Here is a 27,122-nt window from a genome sequence, read left to right on the forward strand (position 1 = left end):
GGAATATATTGATTTTTTTTTCTCTATAGATTGTTATGTTAAACTCTGTGTCTGACCTTCATGGCTACATTGACAAAAGCCAACTGACAGAGGACTTAGGGGGAACTTTGGAATACCGCCACAGTCAGTGGATAAATCATCGAACTGTGAGTACCAACTTATGTGCCATTTACATTTTCTCTCCTTATTTTCGAGAAGACGGGGCAGTTAAAGATCAACTGGTGGGTGGTCATTGCCCACTGGGTTGATTAGATTTTCTAAGCCACAGGTGGGGGAGAAATGGGGCAGAAGGGAAGAAGCTGTGGCTTGTCCTACTATCTCCCTTTGCCTCACCTCATCATCTAGTATGGGGTTTTAGGGAGACTTGACTTGGAATGCACCTGGGGAGTTTTCAACACACCAGCACCCAGCTATACCTCAGAGAAACTAATTTGCTTGATCAGGGTTGTGTCTCAGACATTAGCATTCCACAAAACTCCCCAGATGATTCTAATGTACAGAAAGATAAAACCCACTGAGTCAGAAGGAGCTGTATTTGAATATTGTCACCATTACTTATTGGCTGACCTTTGCTCGGTTGTTAAACCTCTTTCAGCTTTTCTCCTGTTAAAATGGAACTAGCAGTAGTTGTCAGATGGGGGCAGTTTTAGACAGATTTTTTTTTTAAAGATTTTATTTATTTATTTGACAGGCAGAGATTACAAGTAGGCAGAGAGGTAGGCAGAGAGAGAGAGGAGGAATGAGGCTCCCTGCCAAGCAGAGAGCCCGATGTGGGGCTCGATCCCAAGACACTGGGATCATGACCCGAGCCGAAGGCAGAGGCTTTAACCCACTGAGCCACCCAGGCACCCCTAGACAGATTTTTTTTTATAGTCATAACTTGGGAAGAGCAATGTTATTGGCACCTAGTGCTGGGTAGGAGGCAGAGATGCTGTGAAGCATCTCACGCATGAGACAGCCCCCTACAACAAAGAATTGTCTGGCTCAAATGTCAATAGTGCCAATGATGAGAAACCTCAGACAGACAGAAGCTGTCTGAGAGTCGGATGTGAGACAGAGTGATGTAATGTGCATAAAAGCACCTGACATAAAGTATTTTACTTGATTCACTCACAGTAGTGGTTACTATGCTAAACTAAAGGGTCAGTAATATGGAGGAAAAAGTGGGATTGAAACTCAAATAATGAGTGTTTCTGTATAAAGCTTCCATTCCCCTTTCCCACTCTCATAGATATCCCCCAAATGCTCAAAATGACTAGGTTTTCTGAGCTGAGTCAGAAGCTCCCTTTACCACCCCAGTGATAGGTTGTGGTGACAGCCCCCTCTCTCTGTATCCGGGCACTTTGGAACCATGTTGCTCAACATTTACCAATAAACACCTGAATGACTTTTTTTTTTAATTTTTAATTTTTTATGAACATATAATATATTTTTTCACCAGGGATACAGGTCTGTGAATTGCCAGGTTTACACACTTCACAGCACTCACCATAGCACATACCCTCCCCAATGTCCATAACCTCACCCCCCTTCTCCCAACTCCCTTCCTCCCAGCAACCCTCAGTTTGTTTTGTGAGATTAAGGGTCACTTACGGTTTGTCTCCCTCCCAATCACATCTTGTTTCATTTATTCTTCTCCTACCCTCTTAACCCCCCATGTTGCATCTCCACTTCCTCATATCAGGGAGATGATATGATAGTTGTCTTTCTCTGATTGACTTATTTCGCTAAGCATGATACCCTCTATTTCTATCCACGTCATCACAAATGGCAAGATTTCATTTCTTTTGATGGCTGCATAGTATTCCATTGTGTATATATACTACATCTTCTTTATCCATTCATCTGACCTGAATGACATTTAATTAGGTAGGAGAATTTACTCTCTTTCGAGTGTAAAGCTTTGTGGGTTTTTTTTTTAAGATTTTATTTATTTATTTGAGAGAGAGACAGTGAGAGAGAGCATGGGCGAGGAGAAGGTCAGAGAGTGAAGCAGACTCCCATGGAGCTGGGAGCCTGATGCAGGACTCAATCCCAGGACTCCGGGATCATGACCTGAGCGGAAGGCAGTCGTCCAACCAACTCAGCCACCCAGGCGTCCCTTTGTGTTTTTTTTTAAAAGGAAATTAAAGAACTAAACAAAAATAGATTTCTAGCAACACAGTACATTTATTTCAAAGCTACAGATACTAATCTTTCCATCACTTCTTTGGGTACTATGTAATTCTAAGGAAGACACAACCCTTCCCAAAACCTAGAGGAAGACCCACAACCTGGGCATGAACCCTTTAAACTTCTCATCAGTTTTACCTCAAAGACAGTGACTCCAAGAGAATTTTTGAGAATGAAAAAAGAAATGAAGTTCTTCACAAACATTATCCTCACTAGGTCTAAATAGAAAAAATATGGAGGGAAGTGTATAAGTGTATGTAGAATATCACACACAAATAAGTGTGGTCAGGGTTGTCCTGTGTTGCAATTTCATTAAACCTATGAAAATGGAACTGGAGTACTTCCAAGCTTTATTTCTTCACTTCCTAGGATTTTATTACATTACTTTAATAATCAGAAGAATTTACTGTCCTGCCAGTCTTATTTGGCCTAGCTAGGTCTCTGCTTTTTTTTTTTTTTTTTCATTCATTTGCAAAGTTTTATTGATCACTTTCTCGTGCCTAGCTCAGTGTTAGGTGTTAAAAACACAAAGGTGACCAAGATGTATGTGCCTTTGGTCTCCAAGATCTTCCAGCATCGTAGGTAGGACAAAGAAGCTCAATACAACTCTCTAATGGAAAATAATCTCTATAGCTTTTGTTTTGTTTTGTTTTGTTTTGTTTGTTGGTTGATTAATATAGCAGCTTTGTTTGTTTGTTTTTTTAAATTTTGTTTTATTTTTTCAGTGTTCCAAGATTCAGTGTTTATGCTCCACACCCTGTGCTCCATGCAAGAGGTGCCCTAATTAATATCCACCACCAGGCTTACCCATCCCCCCCCCAAAACTCCCAATTGCTTCTCCACCAACCCTAAGTTTTATTATGTTATTAATGTTTTTCAAATTGCCTCAGATCTTTTTTGAAATAACACAAATTTGCAGCAAATGAATAAAAAAAAAAAATGAATGCACATTGACCTCAAAGACAAGAATAGTTCTCTGAGAACTTAGAGAGGTAAAGAAGACTGAAAAACCACGAACATAGATTACTTAAAGACATGGCATGAGCAGACATGTGCACACACCTTTCCACCCCAGGCCTAGTTTGTATCCATGGTTTGTGTTTGTGCACGTATTAATCATATAATGGTGAACTTTAAAAAATACAACTATATTGAAACATCAGACATATCTTTATATGCTTTTTGTATGTTTTATGTATACATTTTAAATACACACACACACAATTAAAACTATAAAGATACAATCCATATCATGTATATACAATATATATAAACCCTTTTTCTGGATGTCAGATCATTATATCCATTATATCCATCTTCTTCCTTGGGGTCAAACTTGCTTCCCAAACTTGGTGACATTGGTTGAATCATGCCATCTTTCCTTCCTTATGGTCCAAATAATATGATCTTGGGCAACTCATTTGACCTGTTGGAACTTCAGTTCCCTCTGCTGTAAAATGGAGATAAAATACCTTCCACTCTGGATTCTTGAGATGATAAACAAATGTATAGCATCAGGTACAATGCATTGCCCAGTGCAGGTTCTCAGATTGTAGCTAGTTCTATTATCCTTCTATTCAGAGAGTATAATGGTGAATGTTAAGCTCTCCTGACTGTTATGATTGTCTGACCTTCCAGGCCATCGAAAACTTTGCCATGTCTTTGAAGACCACTGCCGAGATGCTCCAGATGTTTGGGGCCTGCCTCGCCACAAAAGAGCTGCCCAGCAGTGTACTGTCTGCTGAAGACCTCCTTATGTCCCACACAAGGCGGCGGGACAAGCTGCAGGTGAGTAGTTAGTGGCCTGTCATGGGCCAGCCTCTTGAAGAGAGCCAGGAGAAGAATTAGAAGTTAAGTTCCCATTTTCCCCCTATACCAATGAATTGGCAGTGACTGATCATTTAAAACCCTCTAGATAGGCAGTGTGGGAATAAAGAAAAAAACCTCATGAGACTGGTTGGTGAATATAAGAGGATTGTAATTAAAACCTTTGAGAAGCTGCCACATAAAGGGAGACTCAGTCCACCTTTGTGCTTGTAGGAGAGGTGTGTGAACATTGTGTCAAGGACTGCACTCCTATGATCTGCTTACAGAGCAAGATATAATGGGTAAAACTGCAGTGAGGGAAGGAGGGTAGGAGCTGGCTTTTGAGGCAGAAGCTTTCCTGAGGCTGTTGTGAAGTTTGGGGCAAACTAATAAGCTGACATGTTGCTTCACTTTCTCAGGGATACGTCTTTTTATTTGGAGAATAATTTGAGACATGAAAGGTGTTCTGAACTGGGTTTAAGGAGAGGCACCTATTAACTTCATAAAAGCACGTCAGAACGTGCTATGAATGGAGATTCATAGCAGATTCTTTCAGATCATGCAGTAAAGCAAAGTCCTCCCAGGGCTTACAGGATGGGCGTCAGCTCTTTTCTGCCTCCAGAAGCACAAACGGACCATATCCATTATTTCACAGGACACCAGAACTCCACAGGGCAGCATACAGTATTTGAAGGTAGATACATCTTAGCATTACATGTATTCTTGCTTCCCGGAGTTTGGTAAGAGCTGACCTCTTTTATCTATGGCCCTAGAGTTACCAAAATTCTTTGCTATGTGGTTGATTTGTTCATTTAAGCAACATTGATTGATGACCTACCCCTACATGCCAGAAAAACAAATGAAATAAAAAAAATCCTACTGGAATTTTGTTTGAGTTTGTGTTGAATCTCTAGTTCAGTTTTGGGAATATAGACATTTTGACAATATTGAATTTCAAGGTCCATTAAAAAACATGGTACGTCTGTCAATTTCTTTCTTTAGTCTCTTTTTGTAGTGTTATATAATTACCAGTGTGGAGATCTTGAACAGCTTTTAGCAGATTTGTCCCTCAGTAATTTGCATTTTTCTACTATTGTAAATGGTCATTTTTAAATTTCAATTATCATGTATTCATTATTCTTAAATTCAAGCTCAATTGATTTTTGAATAATATTCTTATCCAGCAAGCTTGCTAAACTTAGTAGTTCTGGTAAATTTTTTTGTAAATGCCATAGGATTTCATAACGGTCCGGTTTGAAAATAAAGAAGCTTTTCTAACTCCTTTCCATTCATTCAATCAATCAATCAATCAATCAATAAATGTAAACTCAAAGAACACAGAGCTGAATTAGGGGAGTCTCCAGAGTAGTAGTGAAGGCAAATTAATTCTTCCATGTGCCAGGGAGCACTGTTAAATTCTCTTTTCAAGGAGCTCAATATCCAAAAGGAGTTTAAAACGTACTTTCTACATTACTCTGCATAGTTAAAAGATCTGGTTTGACACTGGGAAAATCTGAAAGCATCCTAGAAATTTTCCCAGGATATATCTCTGACGAGCTTGAAAAACACACACAACTTAGCAAACCCATCTTGTTCCCATGTGTTTTTTACACTTGCTTTTACACGTGGATGGAGACTTAGAGCACATCTTCAGAACAGGTGCATGCAGAAGTCCTAGACTTTTCTGCATATTGGGTTTTTCTCCATGGAGAACTTCCATTTCCTGATGAAAGGTGACTAACAAGCTATAGGCCATCTCTTGGTTCACAAACAGTATGGCGGCATGCACCCAGCTGCCACTAAGACCCTGTCTGCACAAGGGGGAAATTCACAGAAACTCCCACGGACTTCTATATATTTTCCTAGAAGCCAGTCCCTGAACTCCTGTATCCTGAATGCTGACAGTTAAATAATTAAATACCCCAAAATGATGAAGGGTATTTTCTCTTTGTGGGAACAAAAACCTGCTTAAACTCTTTGGGCCATGTGACAACTGGATAACCACATGGCAAAGAAGGAAATTGGATGCTTATCTCACATCCCATAAAAAATAAACCAGAATTGATCAGGGGGCTTTAAATATAAATCCTAAAACTTTTAGGAAAAAATACAGTTGTATGTTTTCATGACCTTACATCAGTTCTGTAGATATAATGTCAAAAGAACAAACACCTAGAGCGGGACGCCTGGGTGGCTCAGTTGGTTGGGCAGCTGCCTTCGGCTCAGGTCATGATCCCAGCGTCCTGGGATCGAGTCTCACATTGGGCTCCTTGCTCGGCGGGGAGCCTGCTTCTCCCTCTGCCTCTGCCTGCCATTCTGTCTGCCTGTGCTCGCTCTCTCCCCCCCCCCCCTCTGATAAATAAATGAAATCTTAAAAAAAAAAAACACCTAGAGAAAATAAATAAACTGGACATCACCAAAATTAAGAACTTTTGTGCTTCAAAGGACACTGTCAAGAAAGTGAAAAGACAAGCTACAGAACTGGAGAAAATATCTACACATCATGTATCTAATAAGGGTCTAGTATCCAGTATATATAAACAACTCTTACAACTCAACCTTTGTAAAAAGACAAATAACCCAATTGAAAAATGGGCAAAGGATTCAAACAGACATCTTCACAGAAGACAAATATATATGGTTATTAAGCACATGAAAACATGTACAACATCAATAGTCATTAGGGAGATGCCAATCAAAACCACAGTGATATACCCATGAAAGTGGCTCTAAGCAGAAAGATGGACAATAACAAGTTTGGTGAGGATGTGAGGAAATTGGAACCCTCGTTTACTGTCTGGTAGGTCCTCAAAAAGATAAACAGAGAGTTACCATGTGACCCAGAAATTCTACTTCTATGTGTATGCACAAGAGATCTGAAATCATAGGCTTTGTATAAAAAGCTACACATTTAATGTTTGTAGCAGCATTATTCATAACATCCAAAAAGTGGAAACAACCCACACGTCCACCAGCTGATGAATGGATAAATGTGGCATATCTGTACAATGGAATGTTACTCAGCCATAGGAAGTACTGACTGATACATGCTGTAATGTGTATGAACTTTGAAATAATTATGCAGAGTGAAAGAAACAGACTCAAAAAGCCACATATTGTGTGATTGCACTCACATGGAATGTCCAGGAAGGTAAATCTGAAGAGTCAGTAGGTAGATGTGTGGTTGCCAGGGGCTGGGAAGAAGGAGAAATGGAGAATGATAGATAATAGGTATGGGGTTTCTTTTTGATGGTGATAAAAATGTCCTGAAATTGTATGGATTAAAAAGGTGAATTTTATGGTACTGTATGAGCTGTATCTCATTTTTTTTAAAAAAAGAAAAAGACCTTTGGGCCTAACACAATAATAAAATAACCATGAAGCCTATAGAGATATGCTTTTCTTCCTGTTTATGATGGTCCTGCCAACCTTCTTTCTTAGCAAAACAGTTCTTCCCATTGTCTAATTCTGAGCTGGTTTGGGGAGCAGTTTACAGAGGCAGGTGGATTCTCCCTCTTGAATTTCAAAGGAGGGGTTTCTCACTTCTTTGCCACTCTTACTTAGGCCAGAAACTCCAGAGTCTTGGTCTTTGGCTCTCAGATGCTTAAGTCAACTGAGACATTTTACCATGTGCTCATTTAAATAGGGTAAGCCTCTTATATTTTGTTGTTATTGAAATAACAAATCTAACAGAGCTAAAGGCCTTTCTCTCATTTTGATTATGTGATAAAATACTCTTTTACAAATGTGAATAATAGGGCACCTGGGTGGCTCAGTCAGTTGAGTGTCTGCCTTCGACTCAGGTCATGATCCCAGGGTTCTGGATTGAGCCCCACATTGGACTCCCTCCTCCACGAGAAGCCTGCTTCTCCCTCTCCCACTTCCCCTGCTTGTGTTCTCTCTCTCTCTCTGTATTTCTCTATGTCAAATAAATGAATAAAATCTTTAAAAAAAAACCAAAACCAAAACCAAAAACAAATGAACAAATAACTAAACTAAATGAACAAATACATTTGTATTGAACAAATACCGTTCAGTATTTGTTCCACTCAAGATTTATTCAGTCTTGTATTCAGAGATGACAGTTCTATTGGTATTTCTAGGATTACAAATAATCAGGAAGATAATCAGAATTCTAAGTGACTTTTTTTAGGCCATGGAAATAATTTTATAGTCTTAGGAGTTTTCAGAGACCTTTTTGTTAGAACTCTACTTATGGGAAATATAAGTTAGGAATGGATAGACACAGGGGTCTTGATTTTGCACAGGGAGACAAACTTGGTATACTTAGGAATGCTTTCAGTGTTGACACCTTAACAAATTAGCTTTTTGCACTAATTTTATACCACAAGAAGGTTTCTCTCAGTAGCTTCTGAGGAAAGGGGTGTTTCATTTCTTTTAGGTATTTCTTTTTTCTCAGTTATGAAGACTTGAGTTTTAAATGCCAGATTCTAGAATTCATTAGTCAGCATTATACACAGAAGCACACAGAGCTAATTTATAGTCACAGAAATGGAGTTAAGTAATAAATGTGAAGTGAGGAGTCTAAAACATTAGTCATTCATATAATCTCTGGGTTCTGATCCCACCCCACCTCCACCCCTAGCCCATGACACAGGTGAACACAGCACCTGGCATGGATAGTTGTGCTTTATAAATGTATTTTCAGTAAATGAACGAATGAATGTATAGATTCATGCTTACCATCGTCATAGGAAAGAATTCCCCCCAGAACATTTAAATTCTTTTGAGCCTGAAGCAGTCTGCTTTCCCTATTAAATGGGTCTTCAGATCCAGTGGCTTGTTTCTATTATAATGGAACTGTAATGATGAGTACACATGGGGACAGCCATACCAGTTGTTAAATATTTATGTTCCTTGAGTGGCCAACTTTTTAAAAAGATTTTATTTATTTATTAGAGTGTGAGAGAGAGAGCATGAGAAGGAGAGGGTCAGAGGGAGAAGCAGACTCCCTGCTGAGCTGGGAGCCCAATGTGGGACTCAATCCCAGAATTCCGGGATCATGACCTGAGCTGAAGGCAGTTGCCCAACTGAGCAACCCACGTGCCCCACTGTGTGTTTGACTTTATTTCCCTGGCCCATTTCCTAGGACCCATGAGACCTCCTTGGGATTCTGGCCACTAAAGGGGCCAGAACATGTGGTCTGCAATAGGCCTCAGGACTGCTTGGGCATTGCATCTGACATCTGTGCTGATTGATCAGTGCCTACTCTAAACAGTTCTTAAATATTCTGAATTGTTACTACAGTGGACAAGGGCAAACTCCAGTTTAGGCCTTGGTAACTTATCTTTTCACTTTTCAATACCATAGTTCCCAGTCTTTCCCCATGTATCTATGGCAGATTTTTTTATAACCCCACTGAACCTGACCACATATGGCCTAGTCCCAAAGCAATAACCAGTCATTATTTTTCCTTGTGTTTTTTGATAGTGCAAAGGGACACACAGTGAATGACACCACTTATTCAAACCCACCTTCCCTCTCTCACACATTTCCTCACACTCTGCAGTTCTTTGGGTATATCTCTCTTCCCCTTCTAAAGGTCTTCTACTGCCCTAGCAATACTTTCCTGCTATTCTGGCTCTTCTACTCTTCCTCTCCACTCTACATCATACACACACTGTATATATAAAATCTAGTAATGGAAACGCCAGAGTCCTGTGGGAATGTTGGAAATCTCAAGGACATCTAATAAACTGATTTGAGAAAAGCCAAGACCCTTTTAGAAGGTAGGAAGAGTGCAAGGTAAGAAGTAAGAATACTTGCTACTGACGGTTTCACCCCTGCCCCCATCATATCCTATTTGTCCTTGTTCATCTGCAACCTAATTTCTTTTAGACTATTATTAATTTATCCAACCTACAAATATTTAATGAGCATCGGACAGATAAGAAGAAATGAGGGTTGATATCTGAGAGTGGAAAAGAAGGGATCTGTTCAGTTCCCAGGCAGGAGTACAAGCCAAGAGGCTGACTGCGGGGCATTATCTAGAGCAGACAGAGCCACAGGTTGGTGTCCAAAGAACTTGGGCCAGGTCAGAGAAGTCACATTTATCATCAACCAAATCCAGGGACAAGGTTGAGGCTGGACGTGGACAGCAGAAGCCTGCAAGGGGACGACTACTAGAGAGAGAAGGGAGATAAGGAGCAAAGGTGTGAGGGCGAGTGGGCCAGGAATTGTGTGTGAACAGAATGGAGAGACTTAAAACTCCTCCCACGGGGAACGAGCTCCATTTGTGGGAAGGCTGGAGGTGGCCATGCCTGGAGGGGAGATTCAGGGTTTATGTGCATAGAGGATATTGTTTTATAACCATGGGCCTAATCCTAATGCTCAGGACATACTAACCAGCATCCTGTGTGACCCACGCATCAAACCCCTAACTCCTTGGAGCAGAATTCCCTGTCTGGCTCCACCCCCATGGCTTGTTTTGTGGTTCACACTCAGAGCATTGAGAGATGACTTGTGCTGTGTAATCCGAGGATTTGAGCCTGTGGATTTGGCAGGAGATAACCTGTCATCTTCTCCAGTTGCAAAGCCCCACATCCCATTTAAAAGAAGCAAAGTAGAGTTGCCTTGAAGTATGACTCTTTACATGTCAAGCTGAAGTTGTGGACCATCTCCACCAAACTTCCATAACTGAACAAGGCCACACTTTGTGGGCAGATAGAAGGAGAGGCAGGTGTCAGCTGATACCAGATGAAGTTTTTTTCCTGGTCAACTAGCAACTCTTACATTATTAGTACAGGCCAGTTTCTAGCACTTATTATTCAGTATCTGTCGTTATCTTGTTTCTGGTCACTGCTTTGGATTAGAACCTGATTTTATTTATTCATTAACAAATTTTAAATTATTAATGATTAAGTAATTAACATAAACAAGTAATTAAAATGATTGGTTTATTGCTTTTGCTTTAAATATGTAACAGCAGTTTGAGATATAAAATTTAACAGTTGTTACATTGGAGGGGAAAAATGGATGGGCAGGGGACAAAAGACTTAACTTTTTCCAATATATGCCCTTTTGTATATTTTGGATTTTGTATCATATGTATGTATATATATATTTGTATTCCTGTGAAAAATAAGTTAATAATCACATGATCTAATAATACCATTTTTGGACATTTACCCAAAGAAGACAAAACACGAATATGAAAATATATATGTACCCCTATGTTTACTGCAGCACTATTTACAATAGCCAATTGATGGAATCAGCCCAAGTGTCCTTTGATAGATGAATAGGTAAAGAAGATGTGGTGTATATTTATGATGGATAGGTCTAGAGACCTATCCTGCTAAGAGAAATAAGTCAGTCAGAGAAAGACAGATACCATATGATTTCATTTATGTGTGGAATTTAAGAAACAAAACAAAGAAAAAAGAGACAAACCAAAAAATAGACTCTTAACTACCCAGAAGAGATGGTTACCTGAGGGGGGTGGGTGAGGGGATGGGAGAAAGAGGTGATGGGGAGCAAGAGTACATTTATCCTCATGATCACTGAATAATATAGTAGAACCATTGAGCCACTGGATTGTACACTTGAAACTAATGTAACTATGTTAACTATACTGGAATTTTTAAAAAAATAAATGGGTTAGTTAATTTTTGAAAGCTGCAGCTTGACTTCTTTAGCATTTAATTTCCTGTATGAAAGATACACCTGATCTGCCATTCTCCTCACCACCAATCTACCAAGAATTTGCTTTTGTTCATTTCTTCTGAGACAAATTATATTTTCCTTTCTCTAGGATGAGCTGAAATTACTTGGAAAGCAAGGGACCACATTACTGTCATGTATTCAAGAACCAGCAACCAAAAGTCCCTCCAGTAAACTCAATCCCAGTGAACTAGAGAATGTAGCTACCATGGAACGGTGAGCGAGAGAGGGGGGAATATGTAGAACTCGATGATCTGAAATGACAGAGAAAAATTGGCACAGCTACTCCTGAATCTTGGCGGAGTCGAGAAAGAATAATATTTGTGACAACAAAGGCAAAAAGATGGTACTCTCCGAAAGAAATGTTTTTAGGAGAATGCTATTCCGTCCTTTTGTGCTTTGCTCTCATCCCAGGATTTCAGGGAGATGGTAGTATGTATTTATTTTCATTTCTAAATAACGGTTTGGTTGGGTGCTGTGCTTTACACACCTGTCATCTCAGTTAGAAAACAAAAGGCACAAAGGTAAGGTTACCTGGAGGCACATTTCAAAGCATAGCAGCTGCCTCTGAAGTGAAGTTTCTGGCTAGTTCTTAGGGTGTCCTAATTGAAAAATGGAAAATTTTTCCATTTCCAGCTGAACTGTGAGAGGTCACAGGTGACAGAGACTTGCATAAAAAGGAGATTCCCATAGTTCATAACACTGGCTAGAACCATAGGGGTTATCTACAGAAACCTATATGGACTCCTGTGGAAGTGAACACTAACCACAAACCACATGTTGCTTTCTTTTTCTTGACAGGTTATTACTTCAGTTGGATGAGACAGAAAGAGCCTTTAATCAGTTTTGGTCTGAGCATCACTTGAAGCTTAACCAATGCCTACAGCTACAACACTTTGAGCGCAATTTTTATGAGGTTGTTACTTCCTTGTTGAACAGAGCTCCCTTTCATGGTTTGGTGACTTCTGGTTCTTCCTTCTCCCTTGAACTCTGGATATTGAGTGTCCCTCTTCTCCCTAATCCAGCCCCCTCCTTATATCCTTGCTTCCTCATTGATCATTCTCTTCTCCCTTTTTCAGTGGGATAGCAATGTTCTAGAACCCCCATTTTTCTGTTGGCATATGTGCTATTTCATGTCTGGTTTATCTTCCTTTTTGATTGATAATCTGTGAATGTAGTTTTACTCTGTCATCTCTATGTGTCTCAGCGCCATACTCCTCTCGACCCCTGCCCTGAGCTTAATCTAAAAGCTTATAAGCTATTAAAAAAAAAAAAGAAAGAAAAGAAAAGAAAAGAGTATGTAGATATACAAAAGTCTTGAATCTTTTTTGGATTTTCAAGTTTTCTTTGAGTATGTAGAACTTATACCTCCAGAGAGGGCCTCAGGGCTTATTTCTGGATGTTCTAATGTGTCTTACAGGTTAAGCTTGCCCTGGACAGTTTGCTGGCAGAGCAAGTGGAGTTTACAGACATTGGCGACAGTGTGATATGCGTGGAGCAACTTCTTAAGGAACACAAAAACCTGGAAGAAAAAGGCCAGGTTTGTTTTTTGCTGTTTTTACGGACTGGGAAGGAAGTCTCTATGTACAGTGACAGATCATGTCCATTCATTATTGTTGGAAGGTGGCTGAAGGACACAGGAATGCCCAAATCCTGCCTTTTCGGTCCCCACTGCCACCCCAGGTGGGGTGAAGGTTCCGGTTGACTTGTCTACCCCCACAAAAGCAGCAGTAGGAAAGGTCACAAAAGACGTGTTATCTACCAGCAGGATGTGGGGGTGGAAGCCAATGGTAAGGAGGGGAAATGTGAAAAGGGGAAACCAGAAAAAGTACCAGCTGGGTTTATAATAAGCAGAACAATGCAGAGTGGGCAATGGATCCACATAAGTTCTGCTGCTACACAGAATTGGCAAAGCTTTCTTCTTTCTCATATCCCAAGAGTTGTCAATATCAAACTTGTAAAAGAATATGTGTTGCACAATTCTCATACCAGTATTAGACAGTTTCCCGGATCTGCACACAAGTCAGCAAGTGATAGTGATTCTATTTTAAGTCCTTATGAATTTGAGTTATTACGAATTAAGAAAGCCGAGTCCTCTCTTTCTAGAGAAGTTCTTTTTTGCTCTTCTCAAATTAGAGTCTCTATCTTTTTATCTTTTGGGCACCCAGTCCTTGATGATTAAGCACTTCCTCTCTGAGCTTTTCTAAATGCATGCTTCCCATATGGTATTTTTATAGTATTAGAGATTTGCTTCTCCAAGTGTGATCCTCTGACCAGTTCATAGATGTCACCTGAGTGAGAACCTGGTAGAAATATGGAATCTCAGGCTCCCTTCAGAATTAGAATCTGAATTTTAATAAGGTCTCCAAGTGATTGACATGTACATTATAGTTAACTGAGACACATCTTCTCCTCCCCGAAGGACAAGTAACAAATGTAAACCAGGTTCCCTCTGACCCTAGGAGGTATCAGTTATAGATTCTGAACTGGAGGTGCTTCTCCGTGTGTGTGAACACATGAACCCACCTGTGCACCCAGACTCTCACTCAAGAATCCCATCCTCCTCTATGAGCACTCCCTCTATTACCAGTGATCATTTGACAACTAAACATTTTAGGACTGTAGGCTTGAGTAATCAGAAACATTTCTCAAACAATAAAAAACCCCAAATTTCATATATCTGGTGTCTCAGATTCTCTAAGACCCGATTTTTTGCAATTTTAGTTTTTTTCTTTTTTTTTCGGGAGAATTCCTTATAAATGTAGATACTATGTATTTTCACTTGCATACATTCATATACTTGGGGGAAAAAAGCCTCATCAAGCCCAGTCCTTATATTTTGGGTTCGAAAAATACGGTCATGTCATTTATATGAATGAAAGTAGCTACTGACCTGCCAGGAGGCTTACATTCATCACCAAGTACTCCTTGTCCTAGGTTCTGTGAATGTGGTGGCAAATCAGACAATCAAGACCCTGCTGTCATAGAGTTTACGTTCTATTGCAGAAAGAGATGAGTAAAAAGCAATCGAATAAGTATTAATATCAGATAGTGACAAATGGTATGAAGAAAATAACAGGATATAAGAGAGTGACTAGGGGTGTTACTTTTGCTCAGGTAGTCAGGAAAGGTCTCTCTGAGAAGGTGGCCTTTGATCTGAGCTCTGGATAGCCATGCAAAGATTTAGGGGAATAGTGTGCAAGGCAGAGAAGCCTCAAGCATAAAACACTGGAGGCAAGACCAAGGTTTGTGAATTCAAGGAATGTGTCTGGAACATAGTGAGCCAGGGGGGTATAAAGTGGGAGTTATGGTGGTGAGGACTAGATTTTATTTTCAGTGGAACCTATTGGAGGGTATGGGTTGGGTTTTAAATAGTATGCCTGAGGGACACCTGGGTAGCTCAGTCAGTTAAGTGCCCAACTCTTGGTTTTGGCTCAGGTCATGGTCTTAGGTTTATGGGATCCAGCCCCATGTTGGGGTCTGCACTCAGCGCAAGGTCTGCTTGAGATTCTCTTCTGCTCCTTCTGCCCCTTTTCCCACTTGCACATGTTTCTGATCTCTCTTTCTCTCAAATAAATGAATCAATCTTTAAAAAAAGTAATAAATAGTGTGGCTGATCTACATCCACTTTCTCTCTTCTGCCCCTCTTCTTGGACTTGAGATCTTGGATACATTAAAGATTGCTGACCAGAGCTAGGGGAGAAGCCTGTGGTCATGGGACGTAGGTATGCTTTGTGTACCCATGATTGGTCTTTCAGGGGCAAAGTATCAGAACCAGGTAGACTGACTCACAGCACATGACCTGCAGAGCACGGGTATATTAGTTTTATCTATTCTGGGCCTTGCTTACCCTGTTATTTTACTTATTTTCTAAAGGATGCAGTAGACCTACTTCTCTGCCTTTAGATGATCCAAACAAAACTATCCTATCATAACCAGGACCTTTTTAACATGTCTTGCCTCAGAGGTCTAAAAGGCAGTGTTTCTTCAGATAATTTTAAAGGCTTGGCTAATCTTTCCATTTGTCCTATAAAGTGTTAAAGGAACAAAGTGATACCTGTTTAGAGTCCACCGAAACCTGCTTGGGTTTGTCCTTCACTCAGCACTCAGGGGTCAGCTTCCCCCCCACCCGGAGCAGAGCCACTCACTGATATCTGGATTGTTGCCAACTTCCTTATTCTGTACAATGAAGTCATCCTCATGGGTAACCTCTGAGCCAACTCACTAACCAGACATCTGCTTCTACATTGAGCCTGTTCTTTTATCTTTTTATGGTTTGATGGTTCAGCAATCTTTTTTTTTTTTTAAGAGAGGGAGAGAGAATCTCAAGCAGGCTCCATGCCTAGTGTGGACCCCACCTTGGGCTTGATCCCACAACCCCACGATCACAACCTGAAATGCAGAAGTTGGACACTCAACCCACTGAGCCACCAAGTGCCCCTTATTTAATCTTTTGAATGTTCATTTCTAACTTTGAGAAATAATGGTGATTTTAGTCCCCACTCTTATACCTTTTAAGGCAAAGTTTGCTGGAGGGTTTTGGCTATAAGGCAGGCTGGGGACCTTGGTGATGGGTCAGCAGAGAGTCGACAAGGCCAGGCAGGGGAATCAACATGATTTTAGTCTTGATCTCTCCCCAGAAGGCCAGGGACCAGCAGTTACAGTACATGTCTAGGAAGGCTTAGAACCCTGATCATTAAATTCCTAAGGATGTAATAATCTAGCTGGAGGGGCATGACTTTTTTTTTAATGGAAATTTTCAGATACACACTAAAGCAGATCAGCTAGTACAATGAACTCCCATGTGTATGCTCAGTTTCCACAACCATGAGCTCTCTGCCTTTCTTGTTTCATCTGACCGCACATGTACATTTAATTCCTATGCCATTATCTGTGAGTTCATTCTAGGTTCCCTGACATAGAACATCACCCTTTCTCATCATTTTCTTTCACAGTACACACTTTTCTCTTTCATCTGTCATAACAGTAGACTCTGGGGGAAAAAACTGTTATTACACTAATGATCTCTGAATTACGTGTTGCAACTTGACTATCTGGCCTTCTGGAATTTTCAGCACCTGAAAGATGCCAGCCTGGCTTGCGATTAGAGCACCAGATTTCAGCCGTTGCTTTCTCATTATTTCTCTTTGACTTTGGTGATTTTGTCACCTGATTTTCTTTAGTAGCAGCTACATAGGCTAAGAAAGAAGCTATGATTTGGAGGTTTTACAGCAAAGTTCTTTGCAGGTGCCTGAAGGATGTCATGACTATACATGACTATACAGCCGTCATTTATAGCACATGCAAGGAGGCCAAGGAGGCTGGAAGGTGGCAAGACATGGGCTTTGGAGGCAGAAGAACTGGATTCAAATCTCCGCTCTACAGACTACCAGCTGTGTGCCCCTAGTCAAGTCTCTTAGCCTTTCTGAACCATCCCTTCATCTGTAAAACTGAGAATAACCATTCCCTACTCCGTGGAAAGATGAATGAGGTCAAGGCTTCATCAGGACTGGAGCGTAGTAGGTGGTCAGAAGCTGGAAGCTCTTATCAGTCCCCATTCATTTCAGCTGAGTGCTCTTCCAGCCGTCCGGTGTGGCTTCTGAGTTACTGCTCATCTCTCCTCCAACATCTCAGGGCTTTAAGAACAGTTCTGAAGGGTGAGATGCTGGATGCCAAGCTAAGGGCAGGCTGTCATCACCACAATTACTTGGGAAATAATCTGTGGGGAAGTTCCCTAGGCTCAGAAGACTTGTGCTGTTCTTAGTAAATTCACAGCTGGACTTTTAAAAAAAATTCAGCAGACTTCCTTGCCAAATTTTCATGCTTCTATATTTGACCTGAATCAGGCAGGTTTTAGCTTAGGCGGAACGAATGCGGACGTTTTTCTCGGGTTGGTCAGAACCAGATTCTGGAGCCAAACTGCCTGACTTTGAAGCCTGGCTCTTCTCTTTCCTACCTGGGTTACTTTGGGCCATTTTTGCCTCTACTTCTCTTTTGTTAAATGGAGCCTATGTCAAAGGGTTTCTTGCAGGGAGTGAAAGAAAGAGTCAGTTTAAGCATTCACAATGGTGCCTGGCATACAGAAAGCTCTCAGTGAATCTTAGCTGCTGTCATTAACATCACAGAGGTAGTGGGGAGAATTCTGTGCTACGGAATGATCCATACGTTCAACCTGCAAGTGGCCGAGCAGTTCTAGTAACAGCATCTCATCCATTCTTCATTCATTTTGCAATATTTGTTGATCTCCTACTATGCCAAGTCCTGTTCTGTTATGAGGACACAGCAGTGAGGAAAAGAGTTAAAAATTACTGCCTAAGGAATTAGCATTCTGGCCTTTTCTCAGGGATGGCAACCAGTGCATCTGGCCTTTGCTGGGCAAAGTACCAGTACTCAAGTACTCAAGTACCCTGAGTTTTTATCCCTGGGTTCTTTTAAAATAGCCACTGCTTGACTTGTGTCACTTTATTCCTATATCATTACTCACTTTTGTTTTGCACAACAATCATTTATTCTTAAGTAGCTGATTTGTACCATGGATGTCTTAAGTTGAATAACAGCTGGTGCGTGCTCACAAGGGTCCGCAGCGTAGTGCAGGCGATAGATCAGTGATCACAGCAGAAGTACCTGCTCTGATCAAGAAAGGGTACAGAGCGGTATAGGAGCCCAGAAGAGAGGCATCAAAATAAACTGGTGCAGTTGAGAGAGGGATGTCCTTGTATTACTGTAAAAAGTTAAACCAGGGCAGTGTGTCTGACTGGGATGCTCACCGTGCTCAGTAAGGGCGCATGTGGCCTCTCAGCGCCTGGAGCCCTTTGGAAACACAGGAGTCATCTGCGTTCACTCACAGGTCAGTGCTGTTTCACACAATTCCAGCCAAGTATGTTACTGCGTCTTCTAGTTCCCTGGTTAATTCATTTTATTGATCAAATGTTTATGAGATACTTCTAAGTGCTTTCATGGAGCTTGTTTGTCGGTAGGAGTGAGAGGAGGAGGAAGAGTGGGTGGAGGTTTACTAAGTGAAAGTAAAAATAAAATCTTAAAAAAGAAAAAAGAAGGGCGCTTGGGTGGCTCAGTTGGTTAAGCCACCACCTTCTGCTCAGGTCATGATCCTGGAGTCGCAGGATCGAGTCCCATATCAGACTCCCAGCTCCGAGGGGAGCCTTCTTCTCTCTCTGACCTTCTCCCCTCTCGTGGTCTCTCTCACACTCTCTCTCAAATGAATGAAATCCTAAAAATCGGAAAAAAAAAAAAAAGTAAACAAAGAAGATAAGTTCAAGTAGAGGTAAGTGCTGTTTAAAAGAAACAAGAAAGAGATTGGGCCTGGGTGGGTGCATTGCTGGGAGTGACTTAGAGGTAGTAGTCAGTGATAGCCTTGCGAGGAGGCGAGCCAAGAATTTATCTGAAGGACCTTGGGCGAGGCATCGCAGGGAGGTGCCCTGATGCAGGAGCTAGTTTGGTTGCCATCCTTGTACCTCCTACCTGGATTAGTGCAGTAGCCACCAGCTGCTTTGCCTCTTCTCTGTCTTTCTCAACATTATAGCGGGAGCAATTCTTTGAAAACTATGAATGAGACCTAGTCCTCAGAGCCCTCCAGGGCTTCCCACAACACGTGGAATAAAAGCTGAAGTGCTCAGAATGGCACTGGAGCATTCCCCATCCAGTCTCCCTCTTTCTCCTGATGATGTCTTCTCCTTTCCCGCTTGCATCCTCTGTTCCAGCCACAGTGGCCTCCTCCTGCTACGTGAGCATGGCAAACATGCCCCTACCTCTCAGCCAAGTACTGTATGCTTTGTCTGTCACTTTAGGCCTTGTCTTCTCTGTCAGGGGTTCCCAGGCCCACACTCAGGTTTGAAGATTTGCTAGGGGGCCTCATTGGACTCAGCATGTAATTATACTCACATGGTTATGATTTATTACAGTGAAAAGATACCAAGCTAAATCAGCATGGGAAAATGCATGGGGCAAAGTCTGTTGGGAACCAGGTACAAGATTCCAAGATTTCTCTCCCAGTGGAGTCCTATAGGATCCTGATGCCCCTGGATTCCAGCCTCCCAAAGGGTTTTGACACCATGGTGAAGTGTTGTCTATCAGGAAAGCTCAGTGCCTAGTTTTTACTGGGGACTGGTCATGTAGGTAGCCTCTACCTGCCATGTACCAGAATTCCATATTCCCAGAAAGAAAGTAGGGATTTAGTGTAAACCATATTGTTTGCACAAACCATTAAGGCATGGTGAGCCATTCTTATCAGGGGATGATAGGTACCCTCCTGACATTCCTAGAGGGCATCCAAGGGCTAACCTTGCAAACAGACCTTTCAAAGATAGCAGTCTCACGCCTGTTAACATTTCTGCATTGCTTGGATGGCTCTTTTCTTTTCTTTTAATAAATATTCAATTTATTGAAGTAACAATAAAGTCTAGTTTTTCCTTAAGCTTTCAAGCTCAACTACAAATCTTTTTTTTTTCTTTTTTCCATTTGTTTCAGGGGCACAGGTCTGTAATTCATCAGTCTCATATAACACCCAGTGCCCATTACAACACATACCCTCCCCAGTGGACATTGTGGACAGCACTCTATCAGTAAACCCTTCTCTCACCCATCCTACCCAAAACAGCAACTCCTCCACCAGCACTCCCTACCCTCCTTCCCATGTCTGGCTTTTCTCCACAACATGCATCACTAACTAGGATATTATATAATCTACATATCTAATTATTCATTGCCCATGTCTCCTTGCTGCTTCCTGACAGCACACAGGGGAAGAACGAGGCACAAACAAGTCAGCTGCAAGAGAAAGGGAGCCCAGGTCGGCAGTAGTAAAGACTGTCACCCCAAACAACTCCTCAGTCTCATATTTTTGGAAAGCAGGTCACAACCAGCAAAGAAGCTGGAGTCAGTTACACATTGACCATGAGTCTTGTAGATAAGAAGAAAGGCAAAATATATCTGGTCTAGCAGTATAAAGTTTATAATTGAGCAAGCACTTTCAGAGGGAACATCTAATTAGCCACAGGTGGTCTCTGAAGTAGGGGAGATAACAGAAAAAAGCCGAAGGAACGCCCTGAACTAGCTGGGCGTTTCCCCCTGCCACTTGGCTGCGACTACGTTTATCATCCTCTCCCCCAGAGGCCTGTTGCCAGAAGGCTATAGCTAAGCATGCTTGGTGGCTGGTATGATTTCTCATGGGTTACATTTTAAGCAATATGTTGTTCTAAGGCATGGTTACATCTTCTATTAACATGTAAGCTCCATGAGGGCAGGGATTTTTGCTTCCTTGATTACTACCAGGCCCCTAGCAACTAGGGCTGTGTTTAGCACATGGAGGGTCCTCAGTAGTATGCGATGAATGAATTAAAAATAGATAAACGTGGGGGCACCTGGGTGGCTCAGTTGGTTAAGTGTTCAGCGCTTGACTTCAGCTCAGGTCATGATCTCAGGGTTATGAGATTGAAGCCCACATTAGGCTCTGTCCTGGGCTTGGAGCCTGCTTAGGATTCTCTCTCCCTTTCTTAAAAACAAAACAAAACAGTAAAACATGGCACATGGGATTAGAACAATTTAAGCCATGCAGAGACGGGTAGGAGGTATGGTTGCTGGGAGACTGAAGTCAGAGAAGACTGGGATCCTAGATCCTGTGAGTTGCAGGAAGGGGTTTAGATAAACATATTTCTTAAGTCTCAGAGTCCCCCACAGAGTTGTCCAAACCAGATCTTTACTAGCTTCCCAAATTCAGCTAAGTCCTCTCTCCCCTCAGGGCCCCATGTCTGATCCTTTTGCCTTTCCATTTAATTGACAGGGGAATTCAGAGTCTCCAGTTCTGGTCAGTATAACCTGTCATGCTCTTCTGCCAAAAAGTTATCACAGTTGTAATAGCTGAATTATTGGTATTATTTATTTAGTAATCTAAGTTCTCCATTACATTGAAAATCATAGCTTGTTAATGCTATATCCTCAGTGCCTGGCTAAGAACTCAACAGAAATTTGAATGATTGGCTTGCTTTTCAGAGTGTAGTTGACCCTGGACTAGGCTAGACTTCTGGAGACCTTGAACTGTGACAGAGCTTCCCCAGGTTCCGGAGCCAAGACTCTCAGCCTAAGACTTGACATCTAGGCTTCCTCCAGGTTTGGAGCACACAGTAGGTAAATATCACCCTCACCATGACCTCGCTTCTGATGCTTGGCTGTGGTTGCTCACTTCATAGGATACCTTGGAAAAGGCCCAGCTGCTTTCAATAATTGGGGACCAACTCATCCAAAGCCACCACTATGCAGTGGACTCCATCAGACCCAGATGTGTAGAGCTCAGGCACCTCTGTGATGACTTCATCAATGAAAATAAGAAAAAATATGACATTTTAGAAAAGTCCTTGGAGTTGCATAGACAGCTGGACAAGGTGAGCAGAGCAAAGCCATGACCATGATGTTTGCTAAATTTTCTGTGCAGGAGTCTTAATCATACTCATCTTCCCTGCCCTACAGAATTACTGAGAGGGTAATTACTTCATGTTAAATAGTGCTCGAGAGGCATTAAAAACTGTGCAAATTCTAGGTCATAGAAGTATTAGAAGTCAAAAGTGCCCCCACCATCCCACCATATCCCATTAGAATGAACAAATGTTCATTCTCCTCTATATGGACCTAGACTTAGAGTTTTGGCCTGGCCCCATGATTCCCTTTAGGCAGAGCACCAAGCACACTATATTTACAAAGTGCTTCTCCTTATATATAGGCATCAAATCAATCCATTTGGAAAAGCTTAAGTAATAATGACCGTTATACACTCCTGCCATTTATTGAGCACCTACTGTGTTCCTGCCAGAAACATAATTATGTCATCTATTCAATCCTCAAGACAACCTATGAGAAGAGTATGAATGGCATTATTTGGTAGAGGCAGAAACTGATAACTTGGTTAAATCAGTGGTTCATGGTATTTAATACATGAGAACTAGTTTGCTAGAATTGCAGATTCTCTAATGTGCCATTCTGGAGACTCAGATTCAGTAGTCTAGGATGATGCCCAGGAATCAGTACTTTCATCAAATTTCCAGGTGCTTCTGGTGCAGGTGGTACAGGTATCCCACAAGAGACTGTGGGATACATTATTGCCCATGACCATACCTGGGGTAAAAATAGGGGATGCAGATTTTAAGTCAGGACTGCTGTATTCCAAACCCCAGACTCTCTAGACTAGACAGCAGCACTCTATGCAGAGGGCTGACAGAGAAGGGGCATAGCCCCTGGTGCCCTTCAGTGGTGATCTCTGGGGCAGTTGCCTGGTCAGCAAGGGCAGTGGCTTCTGGAGCCTTCCCTGTCAGCTGTTTGTAGGCAGCATGTAACTCATGGCTATGAGTCAGCATGCTCTGTTCCCATAGCTGTTTCTCTGTGATGGCTGGGGGCACACACCCAGGCTATTTATGTCATCCTGATGGCAAAGGGATTGTAATGTCAATGAAATACAACTGTTCCAGAAGCAAGTGCCTCAGAAGGGCCTGGTCCACAACCTGCTCTGTGTGCTGAACTCCGCAGGATCAGCTGCTATTTTCCTCACTCCATTTCCGCTCCAGAGATAATAACCTAGTGCTGATATATAGGTTTGGGTGTGTGTGTGTGTATGTGTCTGGGAGAGGAGGTATCCACTGTGACTGCAGAAGAACACAACTTAATGTTTCCTACAGATCTAGGCATGTTATTTCAAGAGAAATATATAAAGGCATACATATGTCATGCATATAGAGCAAATATCTAAAGTCATAGAGTGTATATATCAAAACATGATTTACATTATTCTGAAAATCCAAAAATGGACGAAGAAGGATGGAAGTTACTAGGAATACCTACATGTGTCATTTCCTGCCTCATCACCTAGGGATAATCATTAATTTTTAAATACCTTTACTATCCTTTGTTATTCTAAAAGTACTCCACATTCAGTGTAAGTAATTTAAAGGAAAAAATAAAGACAGATAGAAGTTGCCTGTAATTTTCCCACTTAAAGCTAACTACTTTGGAGTGCTCCCTTTTGCTCTTTCCTCCCTGTATAGTTATTTTTGTGTAGCTCTTCAGGTCACATGATAAATGGAAATGCAGACCTACTTGCGCTGGCAGCTTCTTTCCACATAAATATTCAGGCAGCACAAGGACCCCTGTTTTTCTGTTTAAGTCTTTTAAAAATTGAATTTTTAGAATTTGTCACCTATCTGATTTCATCCCAGCAATCTGGAAAGTATTGCTCTCCTGAGTTACAAAGCTTTGCAAGCTTTGATGCTTCCCTGGGACAGAAAAATGCCAGTAAATGCAAATGTGAGCAGCAGAAAGTAGTGTTTTTGTTAAGAGGGACATTGCCTCCCCTGGGAAGACATGTAGGGGCCAGGTCTAATGCCTCATTGGTAATGTCCTTATAACCAGTTAGGATGCAAGATGAGTAGCCTAGAAGGCAAACCCGAAAAGTCATTGGTTGCATTCCTAATGGTTAGACCAAATTTAGGAATACCTAACTCTTTTCTTTTGGTGATGTAGCAATTACTGTCCGTAGAAAAGAGGAGAATGTTTATACAAGTCTTTTTACTGACTGGATGACTCTCCCAAGAAATGGACAGATGTAAAATTAGTTTGGGTTTGTCCACCTTACAGCTGTGTTAACAGTGGTTAGACCTATGAACTTAATGCTGTCCCACAACAATTTCCCATTGTCTCAGGATCCTTCTGTACCACGGACAAGCTCAGGTGTTCTGAGCTGTGGGCAGGCTGACTGCATGGGGCGCTGTGTTTCTTTTGAAAGGTCAGCCAGTGGTGTGAAGCAGGAATCTACCTTTTGGCTTCCCAAGCTGTAGACAAGTGCCAATCACGAGAGGGGGTTGACGTTGCCTTGAATGACATTGAAGCATTTCTGAGTACAGCGAAGGAATACCAGTTGCCCAGCCACATGGAATTTTACAACCAGTTTGAGTTGATACTCACCATTGACGTCAAGGTAATGTGTCTGGGTTATTTTAATCTTGTGGTTAGAAAGGAAGCACTGGGGGGCCTTTTGCCTGTTGCTTAAGAAAGTCTGGTTCATCGTCATTAGCCATCAGGGAAATTCAAATCAAAACCACATCGAGATACCATCTTACACCAGTTAGAATGGCCAAAATCAACAAGACAAGAAAGAAATCTCCAAATAAAAACAAATTTTGGAGAGGATGTGGAGAAAGGGAAGGTGTCTTATACTGTTGGTGGAAATGTTAGTTTGTGTATCCACTTTGGAAAACAGTGTGGAGATTCCTCAAAAAATTAAAAATAGAGCTACCTTGTGACCTGGCAATTGCACTCCTGGGTATTTACCCCAAAGATACAGATGTAGTGATCCGAAGGGGCATATGTACCCCAATGTTCATAGCAGCAATGTCCACAATAGCTAAACTGTGGAAAGAGTCAAGATGCCCTTTAACAGAGGAATGGATAAAGAAGATGTGGCCCGTATATACAATGGAATATTATGCCTCCATCAGAAAGGATAAATGCCCAACTTTTGCATCAGCACGGATGGGATTGGAGGAGAGTATGGTGAGTGAAATAAGTCAAGTAGAGAAAATCACTTATCATATGATTTCATTTACTTGTGGAACATAAGGAATAATATGGAAGACATTAGGAGAAGGAAAGGGAAAGTAAAGGGCGGGGGGGATGTTGGAGGGGGAGATAAATCATGAGAGACTGTGGACTCCGAGAAACAAACTAAGGGCTTTAGAGGGGAGAGGGTAGGGGGATGGGTGAGCCCAGTGATGGGTATTAAGGAGGGCATGTACTGCATGGAGCACTGAGTGTTATATGTAAACGATGAATCTTGGAACACTACATCAAAAACTAATGATGTATTGTATGGTGACTAACATAATATAATAAAATTAAAGAAAGAAAAAAGTCCAGGTAGGACATACTGAGCAGGCTTACCAGTTCCTGAATCTCAGGTAGCATCCTAGCCTCTGTGCTTCCTGGAAATCTGACCCTTCATGGTCTGACCCAAATATCCCCTTCAGTCATTCATTTCTCTCCAGATACTCGTGATCATCTTTGATGTTTCATGCACTGTGCTGAGGACATAGCAATGAGAAGAAATAGACATGGTTCCGTCCCTGATGCAACTTAGTGGGAAAGACTGACATTAATAAAATGTCAAAACACAGGGCACCTGGGTGGCTTGTTGCTTAAGTGGCTGACTTTGGCTCAGGTCATGATCCCAGGGTCCTGGGATGGAGCCCCACATCGGGCTCCCTGCTCATCAGAGAGCCTGCTTTTCCCTCTCTCTGCTGCTCTGCCTACTTGTACTCTCTCTCTCTGTCAAATAAAAAAGAATCTTTAAAGACAAAAATAAAACCAGTCAGTTTTTAAATAAATAAATGTCCAACACAAAACACAAGAATGTGTTATAAGCTGAGATAAGTGCTCTGGAGGAGAGATTTAGGATTCTGCTGGACATGTGATAACTTGACCTTGACTGGGGATCCCTAGAGCCAAGGCCTGGAGACTGAGTAGAGATAATGGGGGAGCCTTTCCAGACCAGAAGTAACAGCATATACAGAGGACACAGGGCTGGAGGGAAACTGGCATAAATGCAGAACCCAAAGGCCAGGGTGGCTGGAGTATAAGAGCAAAAGGTGTTTGGGGGTGAGGTAAGAGAGGGGCAGATGAGGCAAGGCTTTGTGGGCCATATTAAGTTCAGTCTTTATTCTAAGAGCAGTGGGAAGCCACTGAAGGGTTTAAGCAGGTGAAAACTTGCATGGGTTTGCATTTTGAGACAAGCTCTCTTTAATGAAGTCAGCAGAGTTATGGAGAGCACACCTTCCTATGAGATTCACATCACCTTGTATGTATCTCTCCCATAGGGTCATATTGATTTCTTTTGAGTCACCGATCTCTTTTGAGTCACAGAATCTGATTCACATACTTTCAGGGTTCTATATACTCAAGGGTATTTAAGGAAGTTTGAGGTAGGCACTTTTTATCAAGATACGGGCAGAGTTTAGGGAACTTAGTAGGTATGGTGAAGGTCCCTGGGGTTAGCAAGAAATAAGAAGCAGTTACCAGCAATCAGCATAAAGGGCAAAGGAGACCCCAGGAAGCACTGTAGCTGTGACTGTGAGAGGCGCTGGTAAGGGCTGTGGCCTTGGGCAGATGTGGCTACAGCTGCTGTTCTGGCCAACTTCAGCAAACTGCCTGGCCATACCACCTACCAGGAAATGAGTAAACTTAATCAACCATCTCTAGAAAATACGCAGAGGGGCGCCTGGGTGGCTCAGTGGGTTAAAGCCTCTGCTTTGGCTCAGGTCATGAACTCAGGGTCCTGCAATCAAGCCCCACATCGGGCTCTCTGCTCAGCAGGAAGCCTGCTTCCCACCCCCCACCCCCTCTCTGCCTACCTGTGATCTCTGTCTGTCAAATAAATAAATAAAATCTTTAAAAAAAAAAAAAAGGAAAAG

The 27,122-nt window shown here is 41.8% G+C and overlaps 1 protein-coding gene across 3 annotated transcripts in view; it reads left to right on the top strand.

The window, feature by feature from the left end:
- MCF2L2 (MCF.2 cell line derived transforming sequence-like 2) overlaps window positions 1–27,122 on the top strand; it is a 254,431-nt gene that overhangs the window by 107,644 nt on the left and 119,665 nt on the right. For 2 of the 3 annotated variants that reach the window (XM_059391454.1, XM_059391452.1), the window contains exons 6-12: window positions 30–146; window positions 3,811–3,960; window positions 11,753–11,877; window positions 12,463–12,577; window positions 13,082–13,201; window positions 21,864–22,055; window positions 24,443–24,634. In XM_059391454.1, the coding sequence (XP_059247437.1) occupies window positions 30–146; window positions 3,811–3,960; window positions 11,753–11,877; window positions 12,463–12,577; window positions 13,082–13,201; window positions 21,864–22,055; window positions 24,443–24,634 (1,011 nt within the window). The remainder of the gene's footprint in view (window positions 1–29; window positions 147–3,810; window positions 3,961–11,752; window positions 11,878–12,462; window positions 12,578–13,081; window positions 13,202–21,863; window positions 22,056–24,442; window positions 24,635–27,122) is intronic. The other variant, XM_059391453.1, reaches the window with a different exon arrangement.

Source organism: Mustela nigripes, chromosome 2 (genome assembly GCF_022355385.1).
Source record: "Mustela nigripes isolate SB6536 chromosome 2, MUSNIG.SB6536, whole genome shotgun sequence".
Classification (NCBI taxonomy): domain Eukaryota; kingdom Metazoa; phylum Chordata; class Mammalia; order Carnivora; family Mustelidae; genus Mustela; species Mustela nigripes.